At 42.3% G+C, this 26,739-nt stretch overlaps 1 protein-coding gene and 1 non-coding gene across 3 annotated transcripts; both read left to right on the top strand.

Moving 5' to 3' along the window:
* Nucleotides 1–3,230: 3,230 nt before the first annotated feature.
* LOC120685258 lies at nucleotides 3,231–12,475 on the top strand. 2 transcript variants are annotated; one of them, XM_039967075.1, is made up of 10 exons: nucleotides 3,231–3,687; nucleotides 3,791–4,335; nucleotides 6,201–6,302; nucleotides 6,462–6,520; nucleotides 6,719–6,797; nucleotides 7,693–7,797; nucleotides 8,996–9,266; nucleotides 9,369–9,847; nucleotides 11,455–11,879; nucleotides 11,989–12,475. In XM_039967075.1, exons 1-10 carry the CDS (start codon nucleotides 3,530–3,532, stop codon nucleotides 12,112–12,114), a joined length of 2,349 nt encoding a protein of 782 aa, XP_039823009.1. In that variant the 5' UTR covers nucleotides 3,231–3,529; the 3' UTR covers nucleotides 12,115–12,475. The 2 variants fall into 2 exon arrangements, with proteins under 2 accessions (XP_039823009.1, XP_039823010.1); XM_039967076.1 differs by having other exon boundaries at nucleotides 3,547–3,687; nucleotides 3,775–4,335.
* A 13,700-nt stretch (nucleotides 12,476–26,175) lies between these two features.
* LOC120687058 lies at nucleotides 26,176–26,282 on the top strand. Its single transcript, XR_005680559.1, has one exon. It is a non-coding gene; the product is annotated as a small nucleolar RNA R71 (small nucleolar RNA).
* Nucleotides 26,283–26,739: the final 457 nt, after the last annotated feature.

The raw sequence follows: 26,739 nt of genomic DNA, 5'->3' as shown, positions 1-26,739 counted from the left end.
AAAGGGGGAATCAAGGTTTTAGAGGGAGGCCAAGTCATCATTATATGGTGGTAAGCATCCAAGCAACGGGGAATTTGAAGGCTTGACAAAGTTTGGGATGCATGAGTAGGGATGCATCATGCAAAGATAAAGGAAAGCCAAGTTATGAATTAAAGATTAGTGACCCAAATTCCCCTCCCCTACATATGAGGTAATGAGCAAGGTAAAAGGATGATCTCAAATTCATTTGATATCCTTCATGCATCATTGTAGCTCAATGCCTCTCTAGGAATGCATGATCTTATCTTTATAATTGGTATTTACTTTTGGTATCTTTTATGCTTTCCTAGAAATATCATATGGTAGGTTGTTTTGGTACTAACTTCTTATCTAGTGCAACCTACATGGGCGAAAAACCATTGCTTCTCCATGACACATATTTTTCGAAAGAAAATACCAAAGTCTACAATCGGTATCAATCCTATTTTTTTTGGTATTCATTTGGTGTCATGTTTTCAAGTTATAGAGTTTGATCCCCATTATGTGAATTACAAGTGCATACATTTGATTAAGTGATTCAAACACTATTGCACACATTTAGGGGGAGCTAACTCTATAGCTTGTGTTTTTGTGACTAACATGTTTTCAAAGTGATATTTGTTGTAGTCACACTCCTTTTGTCCATATGGTAATACACTCAATCCTTCAATATCAAGATAATGCACATTGCAATTAACCTTACTTTTGGTATCAATGGATCAAGAAAGACTGGACAAAGGAAGAAGACCAAGCCAAAACTCCCAAAGGTTAAAGAGATAAATGATATAGGGAGGCATGACTAGTCACCTAGAGCTATCTCCATGAGTTCAATTTCTTTTGAACACTACCCCTACAAGTTACAATTGGTATTACAATGGATGTCAAGATAGGAGGTGCCACAAGCTTTGAAAAAGGGGGAGCTGGTTCAAACAAAGGGAGATATGCCTAATCTAGTTGGTATAACACTCTATCACTAGTGAATTTCTTTTGCTACTAATGATCCTTGTTGCTAGTGGTTATGAAGCTTTTAGGTGTTTGATGACAAAGGGGGAGAAATGTACCCTAAAAGCAAGCAAGTGATGCCATTAGCAAGGGGGAGGAATGGAAAATGCAATGCAAAAGGATGCATGGTGATAGGGGGAGGTACTTAGTCAATATGGGGGAGAAGTGCAATTTGATGATCCCATGGACTAAGGTACAAATTTTTCATTGCTCATATGGTTCAAACCACATACAAGCCATTGGTCTACAAATTCTTTCTACAATTGGTATCAAGGGCTTTTAAAATGAGCATTGAAATGTCATCCAAGCAAGCTAAGTAGTTTCTAACTTTTCAAATTGGTATCAATTTCATATTCTTGCAATTCATCTTGCTTGCTTTGGTTGTGTTGTCATCAATCACCAAAAAGGGGGAGATTGTAGCGAAAATGGCCTCTCATGCCATATTTCAATATAATGTTTTGGCGATTGATGACACACGCAACACTTGAACTAATGTGTTTGCTTAGATGATATACTCAGGCTTTTAGGTTCAAGTGATGACAAAGAGAAGAGAGGCGAAGCTAGGCCCGAAGGGCCGCCCCTACGGGGGTTCCGCTATCCGGTTAGCGGACGGGGGTCGAGGGGGAGCCGCCCCTCGCGGGTCTCAGGGCAGCGCCCTGAAACCTAAAAGAAATCAAGTCACCGGTTGAACCGACGCCAAGCAAATTACACACGTCGGTGCATTGACTTGAGCACGTCTGGGAGTTTTAGTATCACCGGTTAAACCGACGTAAGGCAAAATGTACTCATCGGTGCAATGACAGAGATGGCCTGCGGGCTAGGGTTTGGCACCGGATGAACCGACGATAGGAAGTTTGAATACGTCGGTGCAATGGCAGAAGCAGACCAAGAAAAATGCATACATCGGATGAACCGATGATGCACTGGTTAATGACGTCGGTGCAGTTGTCCAGAGAGTTTGTTTTTCAAGGATCAGAGGACAGTTGCACTCACCAGTTAAACCGACGCTAATATTACATACACCGGTCGATTGCGTCGGTTGATTGCCCGTACACATAACGGCTAGTTTTCAGTGGGCAGTTTAGTATCACCGGTTAAACCGACGATGGCAATTTGGGGAGCATCGGATTAACCGGTGTTAAGCACATTTCTGGCAGCTTTTCTCCAACGGCTATATTTGCTTGTGTTGCCTATATATACCCCCAAGGCCGGGTCATTTGAAGGTGCTGGAGTTCAAGGAAGTATACAAGAGCTAAAGATCATCTCCAACCACCATTGAGCTTCATTGTACATCATATAGGCTTAAGCACACTTGTGAGAGTGCTTAGTGCTTGTTTAGGCTTAGTTCTTGAGAGAACTAGCTTGAGAGAAAGTCTTGCTGCGGCAAGCAACTTGTGTACTCGTCGTGTGACCCTCCGACTTGGTGTGGAGTGGCAACGACACTTTGTGCGGGGAAGGAGGCCCCTACTTGGTGTTAAAGCTCCAAGATAGTGAAGACGGTGCCGTGGTGACGCTTCGAGATAGACGGTGGCGGTGACCTCGTCTTTGTGACTTGGCGTCACTTAGCCTTTGCTTGTCGGGAGCCTTGGAGGCGTGGCAAGACGGTGATCAAGCGAAGAGACTCGGCATCACACTTGTTCTTTGTGAGCAAGTGGCCGTGGACGTAGGGAGGGACTTTGGTGTCCTAACCGAACCACGTTAAATCGTGTGTCTTGGTGTCTTCACGGGAGTTTGCATATCCTCTCCCTTACCGCTTTACTTACCGCATTACGTTTCCGCATTTACTCTTTCTTGCTTACCTTTACTTTCCTAGTTAGTTTGATTAGGATTGGCTATAGGTTGCAAGTCTTTTGGGGTAAGTAGAGGGTAGCATAGATAAACCTTAGTTATAACTAGCATGTGTAGGACGTGTTAGGTTTATCTTATGCAATTAGATTGAGCCCTAGGATAGAAAAGCGATTAGCGACCCTATTCACCCCCTCCCCCTCTAGGGTCGGACACCCCGGTGATCCTTACACAAACATCAGATGTGATGGAACTAAAGTTTAGTAGCCCAGATCCAAATATGTGACCAAGCAAGGCCAGGTGAGTGCGTGGGTGGCTACAAACCAAGCGTCCCCCAACTTACCAGCAAGGCAAAAGCAGAATCCAGATATTTTCTTGGAATGAGTGGTATAAGTCTGAGACCAATTGTGGCAGAAAAAAAATTCTGAAGCAAATTTGATGTAGTTACAAAAAAGATAATAAAGTGGCAAATATTTTAAATTATAAAACATGGTCATAATCAAATCTTTCCAACATTTTGAGGCTCGGAACCCTACTATTTAGTGTTCTAAAAATATTTGTTGTGCATACATTTGGATCTAATTAATAGTGGAACTAAAAAAAAAAACTCCGTGAAGTTTTGACTGTTCTATCTTAGCACAAAAACTTCCTCGCGTTAGAATTTCAGAAGCATTCCAAAATAATCGTATTGACAGTAAAGAGCTCTCAGGATAAAGTGATCTGGATGCTGGAATGGATCAAGGAGGGCACAAAGAAGCTTACCGAAGACACTAGTAAAATGCAGAAACAATTGAACAAGCTTACTGAGAGTCACAATGAACTACGCAAACAATTGGAGTTACATATTAATGGCTCTAGTGGTGATGATTCTTCTGCTCCCAGGTGCTGTTTGCTATCATATACTAGAAGTGGAAACAATCTCTCTCTCTCTCTCTCACCCTCCAGTTTTGCTCCATAATTTTAGCATAGTTTGATTGTTTTGCAGATCCGAAACGAAACATGCGCAGCAGCCACCAAAATACCGACTAGAATTCACATGTGAGGTGAATGACGAAATTGAAAAGGGGCAAATCATAGATACTAAAAATAATGGGAAAACAATAAGTGTTGTTCTGTATGATGATCATAATCAAATTGTAGCAACTGGCCCCTTTGCTTCTGCAAGTGTTATGTTGGTTGTTGTTAATGGAGGGTTCAATCAACATGGTAATCAATACACTTGGTCCAGGAAGGACTTCGAGAGAAACATAAAGAGACCAAGACAAGGAAATTCAGTAATGGAAGATGAGCATCATCCTGTAGAATCAACAGTGAGCAACTGCGTATTTAAACTTGATGGTGGGGTTAAAGGACACAGTGATGCGACAATTTTGTATAACTCCAGTAATAAAAAGGTCAGGCTTGGGGTGATGGTATTGTCACCGACAGATGAACGAGTTCTAGAAGGGTTATCAAATCTTTTCTTTGTTCGAGGTCATGACAGGCCGGCGAGGCAATGCAACCCTCACAACAGCGGGTTAAAGAGACTAAGTAAATACTTCTTCTGTTCTTATACTCCCAAATTCTATGATACTTTCTCTATTCTTCTATATTGGCTACCATTTTACACTTGTTTGCAGTTAGTTAAAATTGTTTTCAATATAACTTACATTTTTAACTTTGCATTTTGGAATTTATGAAAACTATAAGTGACAACATGGACCTTGTACTAAACCTATGAAAACTTGTGTATCGAAGCCATTTTACAAAACTACCCTACTAACTGACACATAAATTATAAATGAACGATTAGTTTATTGATTGCTTCAAGAAATTGTACCTGACAAAATATGCATTTTATTGTGTTCCGTTAGAAAATGTATTTTCACAAAATGAACTTGAAAATATGCATTAAGAATATCTTTGATATCATAAAATAGCACATACGGACTTGGTATAATCCATGATCCGATTACGTGGATATTATGATTCTGATTATCCATAAGATCCCCAAATTCTAGATGAATAAGCTTTACAAGAACATGGAAAGACCATTTTGCAATAGTCTTTAAGTAGACATTTAATAATTAAATCCATTAATCATTCTAACATTGTATTGCACAAGGCTTCACATGATTGTGTATAGCTTGGTAAAATGATATATCACATACTAAAGTTATGTGTTATTAATCCTATTGAATCAAAGGTCATTATCTATAAAGATAATACGTATAGCTTGTATTGTTTAGATAGAGACAAGTTATACTTAATGTAATATTTTGCATTAAGAAGGTTCTATTTCATAGGTCATATGGGCATATGAATATTTGCAAACTAAGTACTTGTGATAATCTCGAAAAGATATTCACAAGGTCTACTATACTCCACATTTCATATGTGTTGAATACATTGGGACAAAAGGTTTGCAAGTTTTAGGGGGAGAGTCTCTCGCCTCTCTAATTAATAACTTGTTGAAAATATAATATTTCACTCTTTTCTTTGTATGAGTTTTTTCCCTTTGGGTTTCTCATATTAAGTTTTTAATGAGGCAATATCGACACAAGACTATATCATTTCATCCATTTTTCCCGTAGGGTTTTTTTTATGGATGATATTGGAACATACGATACATTGTACTCTTTTCTTTATGTGAGTTTTTTTTCCTTTTGAGGTTTCTCATATAAAGTTTTTGATGAGGCAATGTCAACAAAGATATATGCTATATCATCTAGTTTTTTCCCATCGGGGTTTTTGGAAAATGATATTTGAAGCATATTGACCATATGATCTAAGTGTTATTAGGCTAAGACTTTGAGTTTATCTCAAGAGTCTACTAACATTGGTAATTGTATATTATGGTGTTTCTCCTTATTTTTCCCACTTTGTTTTAAGGAGTTTTGCCTAGTATACCTGGAATTACTTTAGTTTTTCCCATAGAGTTTTCCAAAAATTCTCCTCATATTTTTCCTGAAAGGTTTTAGGGGAGTTATATGTTATATTGCATCTCCTGATTTTTCCCATAGGGTTTTCAAGGAGTTTTTTTATTGATTACAAGTTCATGAGAAGATCAAATTGATTACAAGACCACAAGAAGAAGAAAATTGATCAAGGGGGAGTGTTATGAAGAAATTAGAATTAGTGATCAATTTCTATAATAGTTAATTAGATTAGTCATTAGGCGGTTATTTTTCACGAAAGGGTCGCCACGAAAGGGTCATCACGAAAGGGTCATCATGAAAGGGTCAATCCCAAGGGACACCATGCCCTTTCGGCTTGTATATATATGTAATCAATTCCATCATTGAGAATCCATCATTCCATTCTACTCTCATTTTCTAACAATAAACAAGTTGATGCTTATAGTTTGGATAGTTTTGTTTATATATAAAAGGAATGTTTTGGTAATATTTTGACAGAGCATAAAGCTAGGGTTGGCTACGGTTATCAAGAACGAAACGGTTCAATGCTTATCGTGCAAAACCCATCAGTGACAAATCTGGTTCAACCTGAGGAAAGCAGTTGAGTCTCAAAACCCTTTTTTCCTCTTTTAATTTTAACCAAAAAGGAGATGCACGCTCTCATCAGCATATGTATGCTTCAATTTAAACTTGTAAACTGTCTTTCTTTTCTCCTCTGTATTCCCAACGAAGGATATCCTAATGTTTGCTCATTTTCAGGATGTAATCCAGCTGCAGGAACACCACTGTTTCCAGGAAACACTTTTACAGAAGCCAGTGCAAGTAATAAAAAAACTAATACAAGTTTAAAGACTAGGGCCAAGACAAGGTTAATTTGCAAAGGGTTTGATATATACATATGATTACTGCTAATTGTAGGAGCATGCTTTGTGCTTAAGACTAAAAAGCGGAATCTCATCGCTCTATTTTACTTCAAGTCCTTAGTATACATTAAGTTACATTAACTTTCTCAACAGGCTTCAATACCACAACATCAATTTTCTCATCTGGGGACGACCAACATAGGCATAGCTTCGGCTACGTACAACCTACCTGGTATGGCACTTATATTAACTGGATGATGATATTTTTGATAGAAATACTTTAAGGGAAACCCCTAAAGCTTAATTAGGTGCGGCACCCAAGATTTAAATCCTGGACGGGAGCACCCCGACCAGTGGCCTTTGCCACTGCACCGTGAGCCCCTTCGCAACTGGATGATGATATTACTAGTTTGATTTCTACAAATGAATGGTTGTTTGAGTGCGTAATTATTATTATTATTATTATGTGGTTTTCTCCTATAATTTTGTATGAACACATAGTAAGAATTTAGTTCCTTCTATCTATCAGTTACTATCATTAAAACAAGGACAAAAAAAAGTCACAATGATAGCTTCGATCATGGGCTACAAACATAACAATGTGTACCTGATAGTGATAGACTAAACGCTGACATTATATTTGTTTATTTCTATATTCATTTTGATCAATTTTTTCTTCTTATGTTCAGGTTTTCTTTTTCGTCATCTATATGCATTAATATGTTACAATTAAACCATGATTTGCAAGCTACTGAGTATATGACTAATTCTGGTTTTCTATTTCCAACAGTTCTAATTTGCTATCTTAAACTGAACAAAAATGAATTATATTATTATCATAAATATGTCGAGATGAAGAAATAATCAAATAATATCATGAGTCATATTGATTCGTACATCCATTATTGCAAAGAATATTTGGATGAAGTCAATACTATCCTATAACTCCAATACATGGTAAAAAAAATGATTCACAGGCTTACGGTGTTATTCCGTATTGACATGTAGATAGTTCACCTAGTCGAGTTCATTGTGCATACATTTATTCATCGTCATACATCGATCCTATTGTTCACAATGTGGATACACAATAGTATAATTTTTGTTTTGTTCGTAATTTTATTCAGCTGGAAATGAACAATTGCTGCTATCGGGTGGCAACTTCGCGCACCCAGATTTGGTATCGCACGATTATTCCACAGGCAGTGAGAATTTTCCAAATGCTACAAAAGGTAGGTTGTTGAGAAGGTTACTTTCGTGGATAATTTACAATCATAATTTTGGATATTTTTTTCATGCAACCTCAGCATTTTGGCCATTTAAAACTATCAGTCACTAAAAGGAAGGTACTCTATGATTCTGAATTTGTTCCATAATTCTTGTCATTGTTACCCTTTTGAGCATATTGGGCACGCTCATGCAAATTTCAATTAGCGCCGAATACAACTAATAAGGACAAGTAAAGCCATTTTATACTTCAGCTAATCTGCCTGACTTTTCCTAAGTAGCTTTGAGAGATGCAGGGAATATGCTCTATAAAAAGAAGCGAGATCATTTGCATGTTAATTAAATCTAAGGGTTAGACAAAATTTCCAGATGCAATAATCCATCATACTGCATGTACTACAGTAAATTACACTAGTGGTCATTAATTTTTCATGTGGCATCATCTAGGGATAGTGTACTATATATATACGTCGAATGCCACATAAAAATCTTTTAATTTAGCATGTAATTATCAAAAGCAAGCACTGAATTGGTGTCAGATTAGCACTGGGAGGAAAGGAGGTGGCCTCCTTATTATCAATGGCAAGAAATCTAGCAAATGCTAGAGTTTAGGGGAAGGAGATTGACCACATTGTTGTGGCATGCAGTTACATGTTGGTTAGGGTGTTTTGAATGACAAATGGTATACTTAATGACCTAGATTTGCATTTAGTACTTCAGGTATCTAAATGCACCATAGGAAATGTATAAGGAGCATTGATATAATTTGCGCTTATATTAATAAATTTAAAAAAGACAAAACGAATCTATCACTACAACAGACCAGCCATTGCAAGCATCCCACTACCGCTAGTTTGAACCGATGGTGATGGGCTATATCAACGCCAGCTTCAAAAGTGGGTGGCCGTACCGGTTCGTACAAACTGCCGGTGAGAGGTTCTAGACCTGACAATGATGCCCCACCCCATCATCGCCAATCATGATCCAATGAGTGACTGAGCCGGTGGTGATGGACATTTAGAACCGGCGGTGATTAGGTAAATATGCACCCACAAGTTCACAATATTCATTAGAAGGTAAACATGAACCCACAAGTGCTACAACATAAGAAAAAGGAACGTGTGGATGTATGCTAAAGGGTCAATTTGCCAATCTTCCCAGCAATATTTTTTGGTATAGCCTTATTATGGGGTTATTCTGCAGGTACGCACTTCAATATGGACCAAATAGCACTTCCGGTGCAGCTCCTATGGGATGTGCCTAATGTGGAGTCGACCAAGCGTTGGAGCCTTCTTGATCAGCTCATGCCACTGTATAGTTGTGCACAAAAATATACCAATTATGATTCACCTACTATGGGCATCATGCCAAAGCTCTATGTCTCACTGGCTATCATACCAAAGCAAGTCACGCAGAGCCGTCGGAAAAGAGGTGTTCTCATCGAGCTACTTGAACTGGAGGACTCAGATGAGAAGTGCGTTCCTCAATCCTTCCTTTGTTAATAACTATAAAATTTGTAAAAACAATCAACTAGCTCAGTCATATTCCTTCTGTTCATTTGTCCAAAATTTTTCAGACGACCAAGAAAGAGGAAGTCGCACACCAAATATCGATTGCGATTTGTGAATAAGGTGAATGAGGCCTATTACACAATGAACCCAATAAAAGCAGATGACGGGAGCCATCTGAAAGTTGCTTTGTTCGATGAGAACGACATGAAGATCACATTTGGCCCCCTGTCTTCAGCTTCTGTTGAGGTCGTAGCTCTTCACGGTGACTTCAACGTCAATGGTCAGGATTACTGGACTTCGGAGGAGTTCAGTCATTGTGTAGTGTGTCCATGGCATAGAAAAGAAGCATCAGTCCTAGGAGGTGACCGCATCTTAGTTCTTGCTGAGGGAGAGGCATGTCTCGGTAACGCCTTTTTCCAGGTAACATCCTTTCTAGCTAGAACTGGGAAGTTCAAGATGGGCGTAATGTTGGCCAGCGTCCAAGAAGAGAGAATTCAAGAAGGGATATCGGAACCGTTATTGGTGAAGGATCGTCAGTTGGAAGGTACAGTCTTGTGCGTCTCTGCTGTTATATTACCTAAAATGAAGAAAGGTTCGTTCACTTATTTTTGTTAGATCGCACGATCTTTAAATCTGAAACATTCTAGATCCGAATTAACTTGATGTGTATTCAAACACACACGTGGGCGCGTAGGTTATATATGTATTTGTATATACCCATGCGCTATTCTACATTTTAGGTGTAGCTGTTTATTCTACACCAATAGACTGAGCAGAATTACTGAATGAATTTTCATTAGTTCAGTAACATGGGAGCTATTAGTTCAGTATTTTGACGATTATTTTTGGTAGTAATAGAAGATGGATGTAGAATAATATTCTACACATAGGGTGTAGAATATCATTGCTGTAGGGTAATACTATTCTACAACTTAGGTGTAGGGTTCACTACCACATAAAACGTTTATATGGGCGGGTAGAATGGCATCTTCAGGGGCGGGCGCGCGACCCGTCCCTGCCTCCCGCAGCTAGAAATCGAGCTTTACAGGGGCGGGTACAGGGCCCGCCCCTGAAAATACAGTTCCATGGGCGGGACATGGCACCACCCGCCCCTAGAAACCCATTTTCAGGGGCGGCCCACCCCGTGAGCCGCCCCTGCAAATGATTTTTCCAGGGGCGGCTGATGCCATAACCCGCCCCTGAAAAACCTTTTACAGGGGCGGCTCAAAGCATGAGCTGCCCCTGCAATTCAATTCCCGCCAAGCCAAAATTTGAAATTCCTTTCACATTTCTATTTTCCGCCAATTTATTCTAATCTGTTCCTGCTATATTTAATTATTCTAATTTATGTTTCCTGCCAATTTTCACCTCTAAATCAATTGCGCGATTTAATTCGGCTTTTCAAAATTCTATTTCCGCTTTATTTGAAAGGATTTGTTAACATAAAATCATATACATTGCATATCATTAAAATTCAACATAAAATCATATAAAAGTATCATTACAGTGCATATCATTAGAGTACAAACATTATGAAAGTGCATCATTAGAGTACAGACTTCATTTACATTGACTAACGCTACTATTGCTGGCTCGAAGTGCCAGATTGTCCCACTGACGGAGGCTTGCAAATTTTAGATCGATTGATAATTCATGCTCAGGGTGAACAAATTCCCCATCTATATGGACCACTTCATGCAAAATGAAGCGACATAAATCGTCGACTATTAAAAGAAGTTGTCGCTCATGGAGTGGACCATCGTGAAGTGGCCGTTGATCGTGAAAATAAGAAATCCATTTCAAAATGAAAATGAGCCCTGTTTTCAGGGGCGGATGGTGCCGTCACCCGCCCTTGAAGATGCATTTCCAGGGGCGGGCGGAAAGCTACAGTACCTAGCTCCTGTTGTAGGAGCGGGGTACATTTGCAGCCGCCCCTGAAAAAAACGGGGCGTCTCTGGAAATCATTTCTGTAGTAGTGGTTTATTCTACACCCAGCAGTCAAATTACTGACCGAAGTGCCAGAAATTACTGAATCGAGTTACTAAATTTACTGAATCACGTTCAAGGGTAACGTGAAATTACTGAATTCAGTTATCACGCGCAGCAGTTACCATATACTGTGTAACGTGAAATTAATTTTTCCGTGCACAGGTCTGCCTCCAGCGTTCCGGTTCCACCCGACGGACGAGGAGCTGATCTTGCACTACCTGTGCAACCGCGCTACCATCCCCGAGGTGGACATCTACAACATGCAGCCTTGGGACCTGCCTGCCAGGGCAAAGTTTGGCGACTGCGAGTGGTACCTTTCCTGCTTTCCAAAAAAAGAGTGGCACATTTTCTGCCACCGCAAGTACCCCATCAGCTCTGGCTACTGGATGGCTACCGGCAAAGCCAGAAGGCTCACCCTCTCCGGTGCTGCCGGCAAGATGCTCGGCTCCAAGAGGAGGCTCGTCTTCCACCTACCCAGTGGCAAGATGACAGGATGGGTAATGCACGAGTATCACCTCCCTGACAACACCACCCTCAGGTCCATCATCAGTAGTACCACGGCCTCATCGTCCACCTCCAGTACCAGGGTACGTAATGGGGTGCACCTCATCATCATCCATAGTCTATGCAAGCATGCGTGCATTTACCAGATCATCTTATTGTTACTTCGTGCTTAATCTTAAGTTCTGCTTGCAGGACGAATGGGTGCTGTGCAGAATCTTCAAAAAGACAGACCTGCTGCAGCCTTCGCCGTTCCTGGACGACGATGCCCCTGTATCGCCGCTGCGAGATTGCCGTCTCCAAGCATTCCTTTCTGTTTAGAAAAAAAGAGGAGTCTCCGGCCTATGCGACTTGAAGCGCCTCAGTTCCCACAAAGAGGAGATAGAGAAGACCCAAGAAAATCCTGGACACCACCTCACGATCCAACCTACCACACAAAACTCGTTTAAACCCAACCTATTAGCAAGCCGATGTGGTAGTACCTTGTTTCCTGCAAGTTTAAATCTCCATTCTATGGGTTACAAAATGAACCAAGAAATGAATAGGTTGAAAGTCATGTAATAATATTCTTAGTTATATATGTTAACAAAACAATATCGAATGTATATATAGCACACTAGCCCTAACTAATGATAGAGATGTCAAGGGTGTCCTGATAGTTGGTACACTTCTTCCCAATTAATCCATATCACGCCCTCTCCACGAAGGAAATCGTCATCTGTAAACTTTGTGCCCTGCATGAAGTTTAGATCTACCATCGCTTTCATGACTTCGCATTTGGAAGCACAGCCACGATCTCTTGGGGGACCAGGAGACGGCGGTGAAGCAGGAGTCGACGACTGCCCAGGAGATAATTGAGAAGGAGAGTGCTCTTTGAGGAGATGCTGGGTGCCCTTTGAGGAGATGCCAACCTTGATGCCTCATCAATAGCATTGAGGATGATGTAGCGCTTGTCAAGGATGTAGCCATGTAACACCTTAAGTGAACAAAGGTTAAAATACGTTTTCTACAAGGAAAAGTGTAAAGTTGATAGCCAAAATTAACTTTTTTTTATCCATTGCTCGAATGGAAAAACGGACACTGTGGTTGCGTAGATCTCGTCGAGTACATTCCGTTTGACTATTTACATGACGCGTTTGAAGTTCGGATCAAAGAGTTATAGTTTTTTAAGTTGATAGGCGGGCGGGCCCGTGCTACAGGAGGTGCTACAGTAACAGACCCCCCAACCCCTAAGCTGGCACCCCTCCCTGTGCCGCCAGTCCTTGCCGTGATCAGATCAAGAATAGAGAGGAGAGGGAGAGAAAGAGAAGAGAAGAGGAGGGAGATTAGGGCACGCCCCGTCTGTCGTCGTTGTTCCCCTCAAAAAACCGGTAGGATTTCCTCTCCTCTTTCCGCAGTACCCGTGAACAGTAACCGACCCCTTCCAAAACCCTAAGCTGGCGCCCCTCCCTGTGCCGCAAGTCCTTGCCGTGACCAGATCAAGAATAGAGAGGAGAGGGAGAGAAAGAGAAGAGAAGAGGAGGGAGATTAGGGCACGCCCTGTCTGTCGTCGTTGTTCCCCTCAAAAAACCGGTAGGATTTCCTCTCCTCTTTCCGTTTTTCCCATCTCCATGGCTTCTCCTCGCTGTTCATGGTGGTTCCCCCATGTGTGCTGCAGTTTGGGGGCAATCGAAGGGTTACCGTGACCCTCGTTGTTTGGATGGTCGCCGTCGCCTTTGATTTTTTCAAGGGGAAACCCTAGGTGAGACATGTCCCTGCTGTAAAACTTGTTTTCCCTATGGTTTTAGAGGTTTTTAGTTCATAGGAGTAGCGGTATTAGTCGCCGTTCGGACTAGGGTTACGGGTTTACCCTCGTCGCTGTTCTCAGCACGCTGTCAATCTGCGCAGTTTCTGTTCGTGGCAATTTTTCGTGATTTAATTGATCTCAAAAAAATATTAAACCTTTATATGAGTTGAAGAAGACTTCGAGATCTTTCTGTGGCCGCAAAAAACACCTCAATCGGATTTAAGATGAGGGAGAAACAAAAGTTTGAATCTGACTGTTTTTCAGTCTCGTAATTCTGGGCAGCGTCTGTTAGCATGAAGTTTAGGAAATCGTAATGGCCGAATTGGACTTTCTTTGGTAGTTAAAAGAGTTGTAGATATTTTCACAAGCTTTAGATTGGTAAAGTTCATATTCATACGAATTTTGGTACTTCAGTTATGACTGTTTTAGTAGGACTGTTCTGCAGGATCTGTCAGATTGTCAGATTAAGGTTCACCTCAAGTTTACCCAATGATTATGATTTTTCCTCCAATTTTGGATAACTAGAAAGTTGTAGGTCCTGAATTTTTATTTCATGTGGAAAAATACCAGAATTTATTTCCATCGGGATTTAAGTATACAAAAAGAATAATTTGCAGTGCTGCTGTTATGTCTAGTTTGGAGTGTTGTTGTGTGAGGACGTTGGGTTCGGACGTAGGATTGCCTTACTCAATGTATTTATTATGAAGTGTGTTTGTTTTGGTGTTGAGCTATGCTTGTGAACAGGTGGTGCACCTTCGGACCGTGCTTAGCTCACGTTCTTGATCTTCGGTGAAGGCAAGTAAACGTAGCGTTGTGGTCTACTCACTTTAACTTTGTTATTTGAATTGCCTCCACTTAATTTCAGCACCTCACATGAGTCATATGATCTGAAATTGATTTTTTTATATATATTGAAGTATTATGTGATCCACTTATGGCTTCACTCTTGAAGTTCGAATCATGAAGTATATGAAGTTCATGCATTGCAATCTTGCATTTGCATCATCATGTTGTATATGCATATGAAGAAACCGTAGCCGGATTGTTGCGGTAAGTACCGGTACAGCAATGCACGTTGAGATATAGCAATGTGGTTGCAGCCCTCACTTCTTTCCTTGGGATTTGTGAGTAGAAGTGAAGTCATGCATTGCATTGCACCATTTGCATGTGCATTGAAGCATCTTTATGAAGCACTTGTATATATATCTCTACCTGAAGTTACATTGTCTCTTTATGGTACTTCCTTTTATCAAATTATTAATCTAATGTTTAATCAAACTGTGATTTGAATAGCTTGGTTAAAGCAGTTTGTTTGCTGAGGTTTTTCCATAAACCTCATACGTTTTTCCCCCTCCACAGGTTAATGAGTTGGTGGGTGCACTGTTGGATGGGAGTAGCAGTACATGTGCACACAGTTGTCTATTTTTGTTGAAAACATGATTATAATAAAATGTTTGGATGTGGAGACTTTGATGTTGTTTTAAACTCTCTCTTGTGGTTCAGTTTGTGAATTGTTTAAGACTTTGTTAATCTATCTGAACGATTTATGTTGCTTCCACGTACTCTGTTTTATGTTTGTGTTGTCGTGTGGTAATTCTCCAGAGGATTATTTTGTTTTCTTCGGGGGTGTTACAAGCCATGGATGGCCTCTGCTACTATCCTCTCCCCGGCACCTCCATGAATATCGAGCTCGAGCATCTTCCAATCAATGCACACCTCCTCCACGCCAACTTTAGCATATCCAGTTAGAATCTCGTGCCCATGGTATAGCTCGCCTGATTGGGTTGGCATAGAGGTAGCGTACGCAACCGTGAATGTTAAGTTCTTAATGGCAGTTTGCAGTTCACAAGGTGTCCACTAGGTGATTTCATCCATTGGATAGCGCTGCCGGGCCATCGTTTTAATTGCGGGGATTCCCTTATTGGTCGGGTGCTCCGTGGAAGCGTAGCTGCTCTTCCGTTGAGATAGATCCACGACGACATTAGGCTCTGGAGGCGCCACTTGTGTTTGCTGCTGCTGGCGCATTGCTAAGGCCACTTGGCGTTTAACCTCATCTGCCATCCTTGTGTCATGTGAGAGGAGTTGTTCCTCTAGTCTTCGCAACTTGCAAGTTCTCTCGCTGCTCGTCCTTCTTTCTTTGTTGGCTTCTATACGACTCGATGTACTTCCTGAACCCATACTTCCACAGAACCTCTCCTTTGTCCCTTGTGCACCCTGGATGTTATGGATTTTGAAGGGCGTAAGTCAACTCGTCCTTTTCTCTAATAGGCTAGAATGTTCCCTACGCAACTGCTTCTATGGCCTCCTGTAGTCTCTGGGCTGCTTGTTGAATATTTTGGCCAAAGATGCATGCCCCAGTCTCTGGGTCCAAGCTTCCGCCATGAGCAAAGTACCAGTTCCTTGAACATTCATGCCAGTTGATGGTCTCCGGCGTGATACCTTTGTCAATCAAATCTTGCTCCATCTTCTCCTATTTTGGTTTTGCGAGCTTGTAGCCACCTTGGCCTAGAATGTGATACATTCTTCGAGGAATTTTCCTTAGCCTTTACCACCTTCTGAATCCCAAGTTCTGAAGACTTGTATTCCACAAAGGCATCCCAATGGGTCTTCTACTTCTCAAGCTCTCCAGTAAAGTTTGGCGTAATCCCTTTCTTGATATAATTCTTTGTCAATTTTTTTCTTAAGGGTTTGTAGATGTTCGGTGATCTTGCTCAGGGTCCAGCACTTAGTTGATTCTTCTGAATCAGCTGGAACCGTGAAGTTATTCTTTAGCTCCTGGCAAAGCCATTCCTTTTCTCCTTCGAGTACCGCATCCCTTGGCTCGCTTAGATTGTTAGCTTTCCATAACCTAAAGCTGATGGGGATGTGGTCCCTTACAAGACATCCGCATTGTCTTATGTATTTCTTCATGGCTGCTTTGTGAGCGATCGGTTTGGCATCTGGAGCCACTTTTGTTATAATGTATCACACTTCCAATTTCTTGGTCGGGCCTCATTTCGTTCTTTTAGGCTGCACCGATGGTCTAGAGGGCTAGAAATAAAAATATATATAGCAATGGTCAGTAATCATTGGAAATTTGATTAAAATAGAAGGATTGTTGTGTTATGATATATACATTAGCTTCTTCGTCAGCAGCATCATCATCTCCGGATTGCTCTATTCCATCACCGGACATATTGAGGTATACATCAGTATTGCTACCATCAATGGCTTCTTCGTTGGCATCTACATCTTCGATATTAGCAGGCGCGCCGCTACCGTATGCAATCATATCCATTAGGAATTGTTTATCATCCACATCATGTTGCAGGTCCATCTTAACTAAGATTTCAATACAAATAAAATAGTTAAGAAATTGTTCCTAATTTTCTAGAAATTTTCCTAGTCATCTAATGAAATATACAAATGGCTCGTTTCTGTACCCAAGATTGTTGAGATCAACTATTGGCATCCCGTACTGATCTTTTGTTACGCCTCCTACAGTCAGCTTCACACTGTGGCACCGAAACAGAGGCACCTTGAAATTGGAACCGTAATCCAGTCCCCATAAAATGTCTCCTTTTTTCCATTGTTGTCCGTGGTGTCCATGTGGACACCGTTGTTTTGATTGGTGCTCTTTTTATCTTGGGATGTCATGTAAAATGTGTTCCTATTTATCTCGTACCCTTGGTCATTAAGATATTCCAAGATGGTCCCCTAGACAACAAGAATAGTTGTTCATCTATATCCGTATTATGCATTAGATGCCTCCGCAACCATCCAGCCAAAGTGTCCATGTGTTGAAGTGCAATTCAGGCCTTTGACTTTTCTGGGAATTCGAAGATAACAATCTTCTTATGTTCCTTGATATACGAATCCACCAAGGACGATTGTTGAAGAACTACGTAATGCGCTTTCTTGAACGAGACATCATCTATGTAGACATAGGATTTCTTTCCTAGTGTGCCCTTTCCATGTAGTCTCCCTCATACCGCGATTCGGCTCGAAAGAACTGTGGTGTGCTTGGAGTTGGGAGTGTCCTCCATGACCTCGCGCTGAATGTCGGCCAGCTCCCTGGAGGCCACTATCGCCGCCGCGCACTCGCAGCTTTCCACGTCGCACAGGTATGCATGCTGGAAAGAGGTGCTGACGGTGATGACTGTTGGTGTCTCTTATGCTCAATATAGATTGGTATTCCGCAAGCGCACAGAATCACCGGTGTAGCACTTCACCACAGAGTATTCTAGGGTATCGTGAAAATCCTCAGGGAAGCACTATGGTTAAAGTGTATCGTGAATTGTAATGACAACCTTTATTGATTCGATTGACCGACTAATTCAGTAGGGGTAACTAAGATAAATCGATAAGACAAATGACTAGGCAATGACCGTTTGACATAGGAGACTCTATACCCTAGAGAGGTAGCAGCTGCGAGAAAGGAAACCGGATACACTTCTAAACTACTGAGCTAGCCTCGCTAGAACAGACCTCAGCTTCTTCCTTGATGTCAATAACCTAGAGCTTACTTTGGCGGCCTCAGAGAAGGACTCAGACAGGGATGAGAAGGGAGTCCAACGACAGTTGGCAACTACTGCTATGAAAACACCCGAACATGTTGGACTACGAAGGATGGACAAGGCTCTCACCACTTGCTGACTACTACTATGGTACCTTGGTGTGGAGCATACTTTCTAGCTAGTACTAAGTCAGACACCACGTCTGCACTCGGCACTAGGATTTATCTTGAGGCCTTCAAGAGAAATACCCCTCAACCTATCGAACTAACTTGAGCTCACTAGTCCGGGCGAGAAAACCCATAAGACAAGCTCCGACAATCAAGATAGATAACTTAAACTGAAATGGAGGAGATGACTTCCATAAACAGTACTTGTACTTGAAAAGATAAATGACTTGCGGAAAGTAAAGTAACTCAAAGTAAATAAAGAAGATTACTTTATATTAATAAAGTCAAAGGAAGAGATACAAGAGCTTATACCGAGCTCCGATGACGACTTGGGATCCCCGAGACAAGCTCAACTCGACTCTAACTCCCAACTACTAACCTACTCTATAGATGAAGAGAAGAGTGACTCCTTGGTGTGTGTTACAAGTGAGGATGGGGGCCCTATTTGTAGTGGTTCAAGGTCGATAGCTGTAGTTGTAAGCAACCCCTTATGAACTTCATGCAAAAGGGCGACTCCAGTGGCTGCAAGGTGTGGCCAGGCGGCCTCCCCTAGGCTGGCCGGCCTGGGGTGAGTGCCATCTGGCACAGCCTTTCTGGTGGATGATCCTGGTTGCTCCTGGACGTTGGTTCCTTTGGTGCTTGAGTTTCTAGGCCGGGCAGCCTGGGGGAGGCCGGGTGGCCTGCCTCTGGAGCCTGTTGGCCCTCTGTTTCTCCGACGTTGTAAATCAACGCTTGACATAACTCCTGGGTTGGGTATCACCGACGTTTTCCCATGTTGACGCTGACTTGTGGGTCCTTTTGGTTCTTGCCCAAGCCTTCCGGGTCCATTGACAGACATTTTTGAGGCTAGCTATGAAGTGGGTACGCAAAGGAGAAAGATCGGTAGATGACAAGTACGTACCTTTCCTCAAGCAAACTCACCATTCGACAAAACTCAATGTAAATCAAGGTAGACTATAGTTTGCTCATATGTAAAACATTATAGCTCTAGATACGACATAAAAACCATTGGGGAAAACTTTTACCATGATTCGAAATTTTAAATTGATTCTAAGAAGTTCACTTACTAAGGTTTACGGTTTTAATGCCAATGTAGGCTATCTCTAATCCCACAACAACTTAGACTTAGAAATCAAGCTCATGCTCCCACACAGTCAGATTTTCAATGGTGTCTATTATGTGCCAACTAGATCTAGTACTCGGTGAGGCACATGTGTTGGCATTTCTTAAAGTTGCTACTAGGAGGGGTTAGTTCCCAGCAACGGCGCCAGAAATGCCGGTTGGCATTCGATAGCATAATCACTATAAACTGGTTACGTTCATAGCAACGACGCCATGGGACTTGCGGTATGTCTTAACGATTACAGAAGGATCCGCAAGCGCACGGATATACCATTGTAGCATTTCACTCGAAAGTATTCAGGGTATCGTTATATATATTTTCACAAGGCGAGGTGTGTAAAGATGTTTACTAGATACATAACCATAGCAGTACGAGATAAGGTGCAGACTGCTGATTATGCAGGGGTAAGTGATAATAAAGGATAATCAGGTGTAATGTGACACACAGAACAACCAACTCTCATGAATAAAGAGTAAACGAATACACCTAAGGTTAGCGGGAGCATAGGCAAACAAGATCCTACTATACTATTCATGTTAGCAGAGAAGTTATGTTAGCCACAAGCTTAGAGCTGTAGGTGCCGGGAAATTAGGGACAACAGGGAGAATAACCCGCACTGGAGAACATCCAGTCCCGTTTCATCTTTGCATGAACTCCTACACGATACCCAAATATTGGGGAGTACGCTAACCGAGAAACAGCTTCCCGGCGGACCGACAGGGCTATCACCACCTGCAGTCTACCCCAGTCAAATCGTGGACCACCGTCATATCCGAGGGATCCCGCATACCCGGGCAGCCTGCCCGTATATGAGGTCACTACCTTAGCACCCCCGGGTCCCCCACCCTTCGGATGGACAGGTAAGATGCTAAGGCAAGCTCGAAAGTACAACGAACCGATATCCTTACCCAGATCATCTAGTCTAAGCAAGCAACTAATAGAACTTGATGAAGAACAGATCATGGCTAAGCAAGCTAAGAACATAGCAAGATAACCATGAACGAACTCTGTATGAATAGCATAACGATAGTCAGAATACAAAGCCAAACTGGAGGCCGAGGATTGCTCGCCGACCCCAACACGACTGGATTCGCTAAGGAAATGAAGTACAAGCCTAGCTCCACTACCCTAAGGTGTACAAGTCACAAAAGAGTGAGAGAGAAAGAGATAGGCTTCCAAGTGGTGTATGTTGAGTGGGAGAGGAGAGGCCCCTTTTATAGTTTGGAGAGGTTGGTTCCCGCCATCTCCTCATATGGAAACGTGCCAAACTAACTTCAGGAGGATAAGATCGAGCTTCCTACCAAAATGCACCTGGATAGGTGCCTGTCCAAGTTCGGCCGAACTTGTGGTTCGGCCGGCCCCACTTTTCCACCTGTGGTTCGGCCGAACGTCATGGTGGGTCCTAATGTCAGATGGTCGGTGCCGGGGTTTGGTTGGTCAGTTTGTTCTATCATGTGAGCCTCTTTTGCTCGTGCTACGCAAGACGCGATCTTCTGTGACTTCTTCAGCGTATTCTTTGTGTTTTCTTCGTATTCCGGACTTGTGCTCCTGAAAGTATAAATTCTCCAAAACAACTCTGGAGCTAGGTTAGTTATACAAATATGTGAGTAAGAGGCATGGTTTTCCTTCTCTTGTGAGTATAGTTGACGGTCAGATTTTGCACTTAAGGACCATCAACAACACCCCCAAACTAGCCTTTTGCTCGTCCCGAGCAAAACTTGGCTCATGTTTTTTATCAGGAGTTGCTACAATGTTGAATTTCCAACTTATACATTAGGCACAACCGAATGCTTCTTACCTTGATTTTGAATAAGTTGGCCTTTGTTCTTACCTCTTACTTAGCTTCACCTCATCTTTGGCGGTTTAGAGTCAGAATGGTTAATAGAGTGCTCATATTTCTTTCTATTAGCTCAACTATCAATCCGGAGGGTTTTGCAAAGTTTTCAAAATAAATTTATAAAGTTCCTCGGATGATCTCTCGGATCGCTCGATGTGTATAATTCCTTACCAAGGCTTTTTATGGTGCATTTCTTCCTCACCCTATCTCTGATGGCTTTGTATTTGTGGAGCTGTAGGTATGAAGGATTTGAAGGCATACTTGCTTCTCATATTTTGCTAAGTCAAAGAACGGATACAAAGGAGAAACAAGTCATAAACCTTGATCAAGATGTGCAAGTGTGTGGATATTTTTGGTGGATGGTGTATGAATTCCTTTATATGGACCATCTCTCTTTTTCTTTTGGATAAGGGGCTATCTCCTGTTTTTTGACATGCTTAAGCATGTGGCATACCTTCTTTGGGTATGCATCTTTTATTTTTTTCTTTTTTTTGACATGCCGAAGCATGTGACATACCTTCTTTGGGTATGCATCTTTTTATTTCTTTTTGCATAGCCCCAAATCCTTGATGTAACCTTTTAATGAAAGAGGTGTCATACAATGACATGAGTTTTATTTAATGGATGGATGGGTGTTTGCTTACTTCCTGTGTAGAAGCATAGCATGTGGTGGAAATGTGTACGTGTTCTTAATCATGGGAGTATAAAATGAATCTCACTAAGGGTCACAATAATTTGACAAAACTTAATGAGATATCAAGTTGTATATGTGGATGGTTTTGCAATGAAAACAACATATGGCTTTGGCTAGGAATTTCATATCATCGAGGAACTTTATTATATTTTTGTATTTTCAAAATTAAATACTCCGGATATCAAGCATCACAAAAGAGAAGATCATAGCAACTCTACTTAATCATATCATAGTTCACAACAACTTAGATTTGATTCATGCTTTTGCTACCCACAAGTTTCAAGTTTAAGGTTTGAACTTTAGCCAACGAACTCAAAACTAGGTAGAGCATAAAGTTGTAACTAAGCATATGAAGGAAATTAAAAGAGCAACTACATATCATCTCAACAAGGAAAACTAACACCATGCTTACTATACATATTAAAGCAAAGAATTTTTTTGGGTGTTTTCTAAGTTTTGCAAATTTTTATTTGTTTATATTTATGCAATTTTTTATGGATTTTTTTAGGTTTTGCAAATTTTTATGGGTTTCATGCAAGATTTGGAAAGCAGTAAAGATACATGATACAAGTTACCTCTCGTGGGGGTCCTCCCCAAGCTAAGCTTTAGGTTCACTACAGCTGGTCGGGGTTGAAACCCATCCAACGGCAGTAGGCCCTCCACTCCTCCTAGTGCTGCAGCTGCCTCTGCTCCTTGTCATGGAATCTCTCGCCAATGTGACGCTACCATGCTTGGGATGTCTCGATGTGTTCATGCAGCGTACCTTGAATGTTGTCACTCTGCACCTGCAGTTCACCTAACTGCTGGGTGATGGCGCAGAACCCGCGGGACGAGGTCGTCCGTCTAGCGAGGCTGGGGGCTCCACTAGAGCTGGAGCTGGTGGACCGGCGGCTTGGTGCCTCCCATGCCCATTCCTCGGTGCTAGCGCTGTGCCATGACGAACCACCTACCTCATGCTGATATGAGTACTATGGCTGCTGAGGCGGTGGTGTCGGTGCTGCTTCCCTTCTGGCCCTGCTTCTTGTCATCCTGCCAGGCAAACCAGAAGTGCTATGCCTATGGCCCCTTCTCGTGGAATGAGAGGGATGGTTAGCGAACATCAATTATACAAATGGAACTCCGCTTTGGGTAGCAGAATCTCATTTGTATAGCCCATAAAGAAGAAAATCAGAGAGTCATCCGGGCCTTTCTTGAGTGTGTGACCTTGAATCAAATAAGCCTCATCGATATACGTACGGTCACCCTCAATGAAAGGAATGAAATTCCCCTCTAAGGCACCAACACGTGTAGCGATACGAGTAATCAAAGAAGTGCACTCAATAGGACCCGTCATCTTGAAATTCAAAAGCCATTGCTTAACCAAAGATTGTGCGGGGGAGATTTTGAACTTGTTGATCATGGCGTATAGTATCAGCAACTCATCGTTGTGCACGGGTCGGACATCATCTCTTGGAAAGAGAGTAATGGCTAACCACTTGTGCATCAACTCAAGAGTTGGATTGTGTATGTCACTGTACCGAGGTGCAAACTTGCCATGGACAACTTGACCCGAAATCTAGCCCCAAAACTCATGATGATTAAAATTGCGGCAAGCTTGTTCAAGAGAAATTGGCCAATGTTTGTTGAAATCGAGATGGCCGGCAAAAGTTTTCCAAGAAAGCAAATATTCTTTCTCGAAAAGTTGAAAATAAACCCCATTTTCCACCCCCCGAAGAGTGCAAAGGAATTGGATGGTGTGGAGTTGAGAACCATACTCAACGGGAACAAAGTTATCCCATCCAATTGCATGCAAACGTTAGCAAAGTCTTTGTGCATACCTGTTTTGATGAGGAGTTCCGGATCGAAGGCTCGGGTGTGGACAAAGCTTCAGTTTTTGCGGATGGCGTAGCCTTGTCAATCAGAAGCGTCGCACAAGTACAGGTAGGAAGCGTAATCTTCATCAATTTCCATGGCCTCGGCTTGCGGTTTGACTTGCACTTCTTCGTGTTGTTCTTCTTCGTATTCCATCATGCTCGGGGTAGGTGTAGGTTCGGGAGTTTGCGAGCTTGAGCCACCCCAAGAGCGGGATGAGCTTCCACCCGTCGTCTTCTTGAATGCACCGGAAACCTTCCACCCTATGCACTTCATGATTGGACAAAAAAACACGTATAACTCGAAATGGGTTAAGTTAGTGCAACCGAAATGAACGTGCTTACCTGTGAGTTGTAGTCCTCTTTTCTTGCAGCAAAGAAATGAGAGAGAGGTTTCTTGAAATCAAATTTGAGAAAAAATCCAATGAAAACCCGAGAGCAAAGTTTGAGAGAGTTTGAGAGGGAGTGGGTGAATAAGAGTTGAGTATGAGAGCTCAAACCCCATCCCTCGGCCTCTATTTAAAGAGCAAAAGCCCGGGCACAACGGCTAGATAATGGGCACAACGGCTAGTAGCCATTAGAAAAAGCTGACAGGGAGACACTGATGGTGGGGTCAGCCGACCTTAGGGTTCGGCTGGCGCCCCTATGGGCCCTATGGCTGACAGCCAGGGCTCAGGTGCTCCCCAATAGCTCTATACTTTGAAAACTTAGGTGTCCGGCCAAACTTTGTCTCGAAAGATGTTTAAAATTATTTTTCAAAGGATTTTGATGCTCATAAAATATTTTTGGATTTTTGTAGAAATAGAAAAGGGTGCTAGAAAAGATTCTAGCATGCAAGGGTGTTTTGAAAACTAAAACATGCAGTGGGGAAAATCAAAAAGTCGAGAAAAGTGAAATGGTGGAAAATAAATATGAGATACGTACCGATTTACCTTCGGCAAGGGCTCGTCATTTTGAGTCTGACGAGCAGGACCTTTTCTCCTGCTTTGGCTACCATTGGTCATCCTATCTTGGAGAAGTAGACAAAGACGAACTCTCAACCTTCCGTCACACTTTCTTTGCACGTCTTATTTTGGATCGTGTGGTCGTAGGTTCCTTGGGCTGGGGTTCTGGTGCACCCCATATCAGGCTCCCATCGTGAGCCTGCTGGATCAGAAATCTTTGCTCTTTCTTGTAGATAAATTTGAAGAATATGTTGTCAACCCTGATGCGGAACTTGATTTCTCTAGCTCTGACATCGATCCTTGCCTTGACGTCATTTAGGAAGGGTCGTCCAAGAATGAGATCTAAGCCCAGGTCCCCCTCCATGTTGAGGACGACAAAGTCGGCGAGGATGAAGTAGTTCTTGATTCGTACTTATATGTTTTTTGACTATCCCCTCGAGATGTCGAACTGTGAAATCTGCAAGCTGTATGAACATACGGGTCTGGGAAAGAGCCGAATACTATAATTGTTGAAAGATTACCTTGGGCATGATGTTTATGCTTGAACCAAGGTCGCAAAGGGCCCATTTGTAGAATTGATCGAAGATGGAACAACTGATCATGGGCACCCCTGGATCTCCATGTAGTTTTTTTGTCAGTCCTCCCCACGCATTCATCCTTGGGTGTGTGGTTCTTCCTGCATGATTAGTACGTGGTGTACGCCGGAAGGAACTACCTCATCCGGTGGACACCATGTTTGCAGTTTCAATGGGAGATTTGGGTTGCCCGGGAATCTTCCCGGACTCAGAAATAGGAATTGCAGCAGCGATGCGAGCCAATTGTGTTTCTATCATTTTGTTGAAACTTAATTGATTTTTAATTGTAGAAGAAAGAGTTTCAACTTTTGCATTTATATTTTCTAAAACTTTGTCATTGGCAGCAAGTTTTTTATTTAAAGATTCATTAATTTTAGCTTGTCCAAAGACAAGATCTCTCAAGGAGTGTTGGTTTGAATTGAAATTTGAGTTAAAATTATTACCTCCTCCTTTGAATGGTGGGCGTGCTTGGCCCCATCCTTGGCCTCCTTGTGGACAATACCCATTGTTGTTGCTGTTGTTCATGTACGCCACTTCTTCACTGGTCTCGGGGCAGTCATTCCCCCAATGTCCACCATCACCACAAACCTCGCATTCTGTATGCGAGTTCATGGCTTGGGTGTAGTTGTTTTTGTGTTTCTTGAATTCCGCCCATTCGTGTAGATGTTTGAGTAGGAGGTCCATCTTGGCGCCGAGCATATCTGTTTCCTTGACGGTATGCATTCCGCCCTTGGTTCTGAGCTGGGAACGCTCCTCGTTCTAGCCCTAGTTGGAGACCATCTTTTCAATCAAGGCTGTAGCCTTGGCAAACGACAAGTCCAGATAGGTCCCTCCAGCAGCAGTGTCTAAGTGGGCTCTTGATGTAGTCGTTAGCCTATTGTAGCAGCTTTGGAGCACAAGCCACTCGTCCATCCCATGATGAGGACAGTCGAGAGTGTATTCTTGGAGTTTCCCCCAAGCTTCTGGGATGGATTCCATCCCCATCTACTGGAAACATGATATTCTTCCACGCAGGGCATTTGTTTTGCCCAGCGAGAAGAACTGGGAGAGGAACGCCATAGAACATTTGTCCCACATGTTGACGGCTTCTTGGTTCTGATAAAACCACTATTTCGCTTTCCCCAAGAGGGGGAAAGGAAACAGACGGAGCCTGATAGCATCAGCCATAATGCCTCATATGGTTACGGTCTTGCAAAGCTCCAGAAAGTTCTGGAGATGGGAGTTGTTGTCCTCGTTTGGCTTGCCACAGAATGGGCTAGCCTGCACCATGTTAATGAGGCTGGACTTCAGCTCAAAGTTTACGTCCCCAACATCAACATTGTGTCCAGTCGTTACATTGGCGGCTGAGGGGACGGAGAAGTCGCGGAGAGTCTTCTCAGCCATGGGTTCGGTTGTCGTAGTTGGTGCTTGAAGAGCTGGTTTGCTTGTCGACAGCGAGAGCTGAGGAGGGACGACGCGAGGTCGGACCCTTCTC

Source organism: Panicum virgatum, chromosome 8N (assembly GCF_016808335.1).
Source record: "Panicum virgatum strain AP13 chromosome 8N, P.virgatum_v5, whole genome shotgun sequence".
NCBI classification, from domain to species: Eukaryota; Viridiplantae; Streptophyta; class Magnoliopsida; order Poales; family Poaceae; genus Panicum; species Panicum virgatum.
Note: the sequence above shows the minus strand (reverse complement) of the source record. Positions and strands in the feature narration are given on the sequence as shown.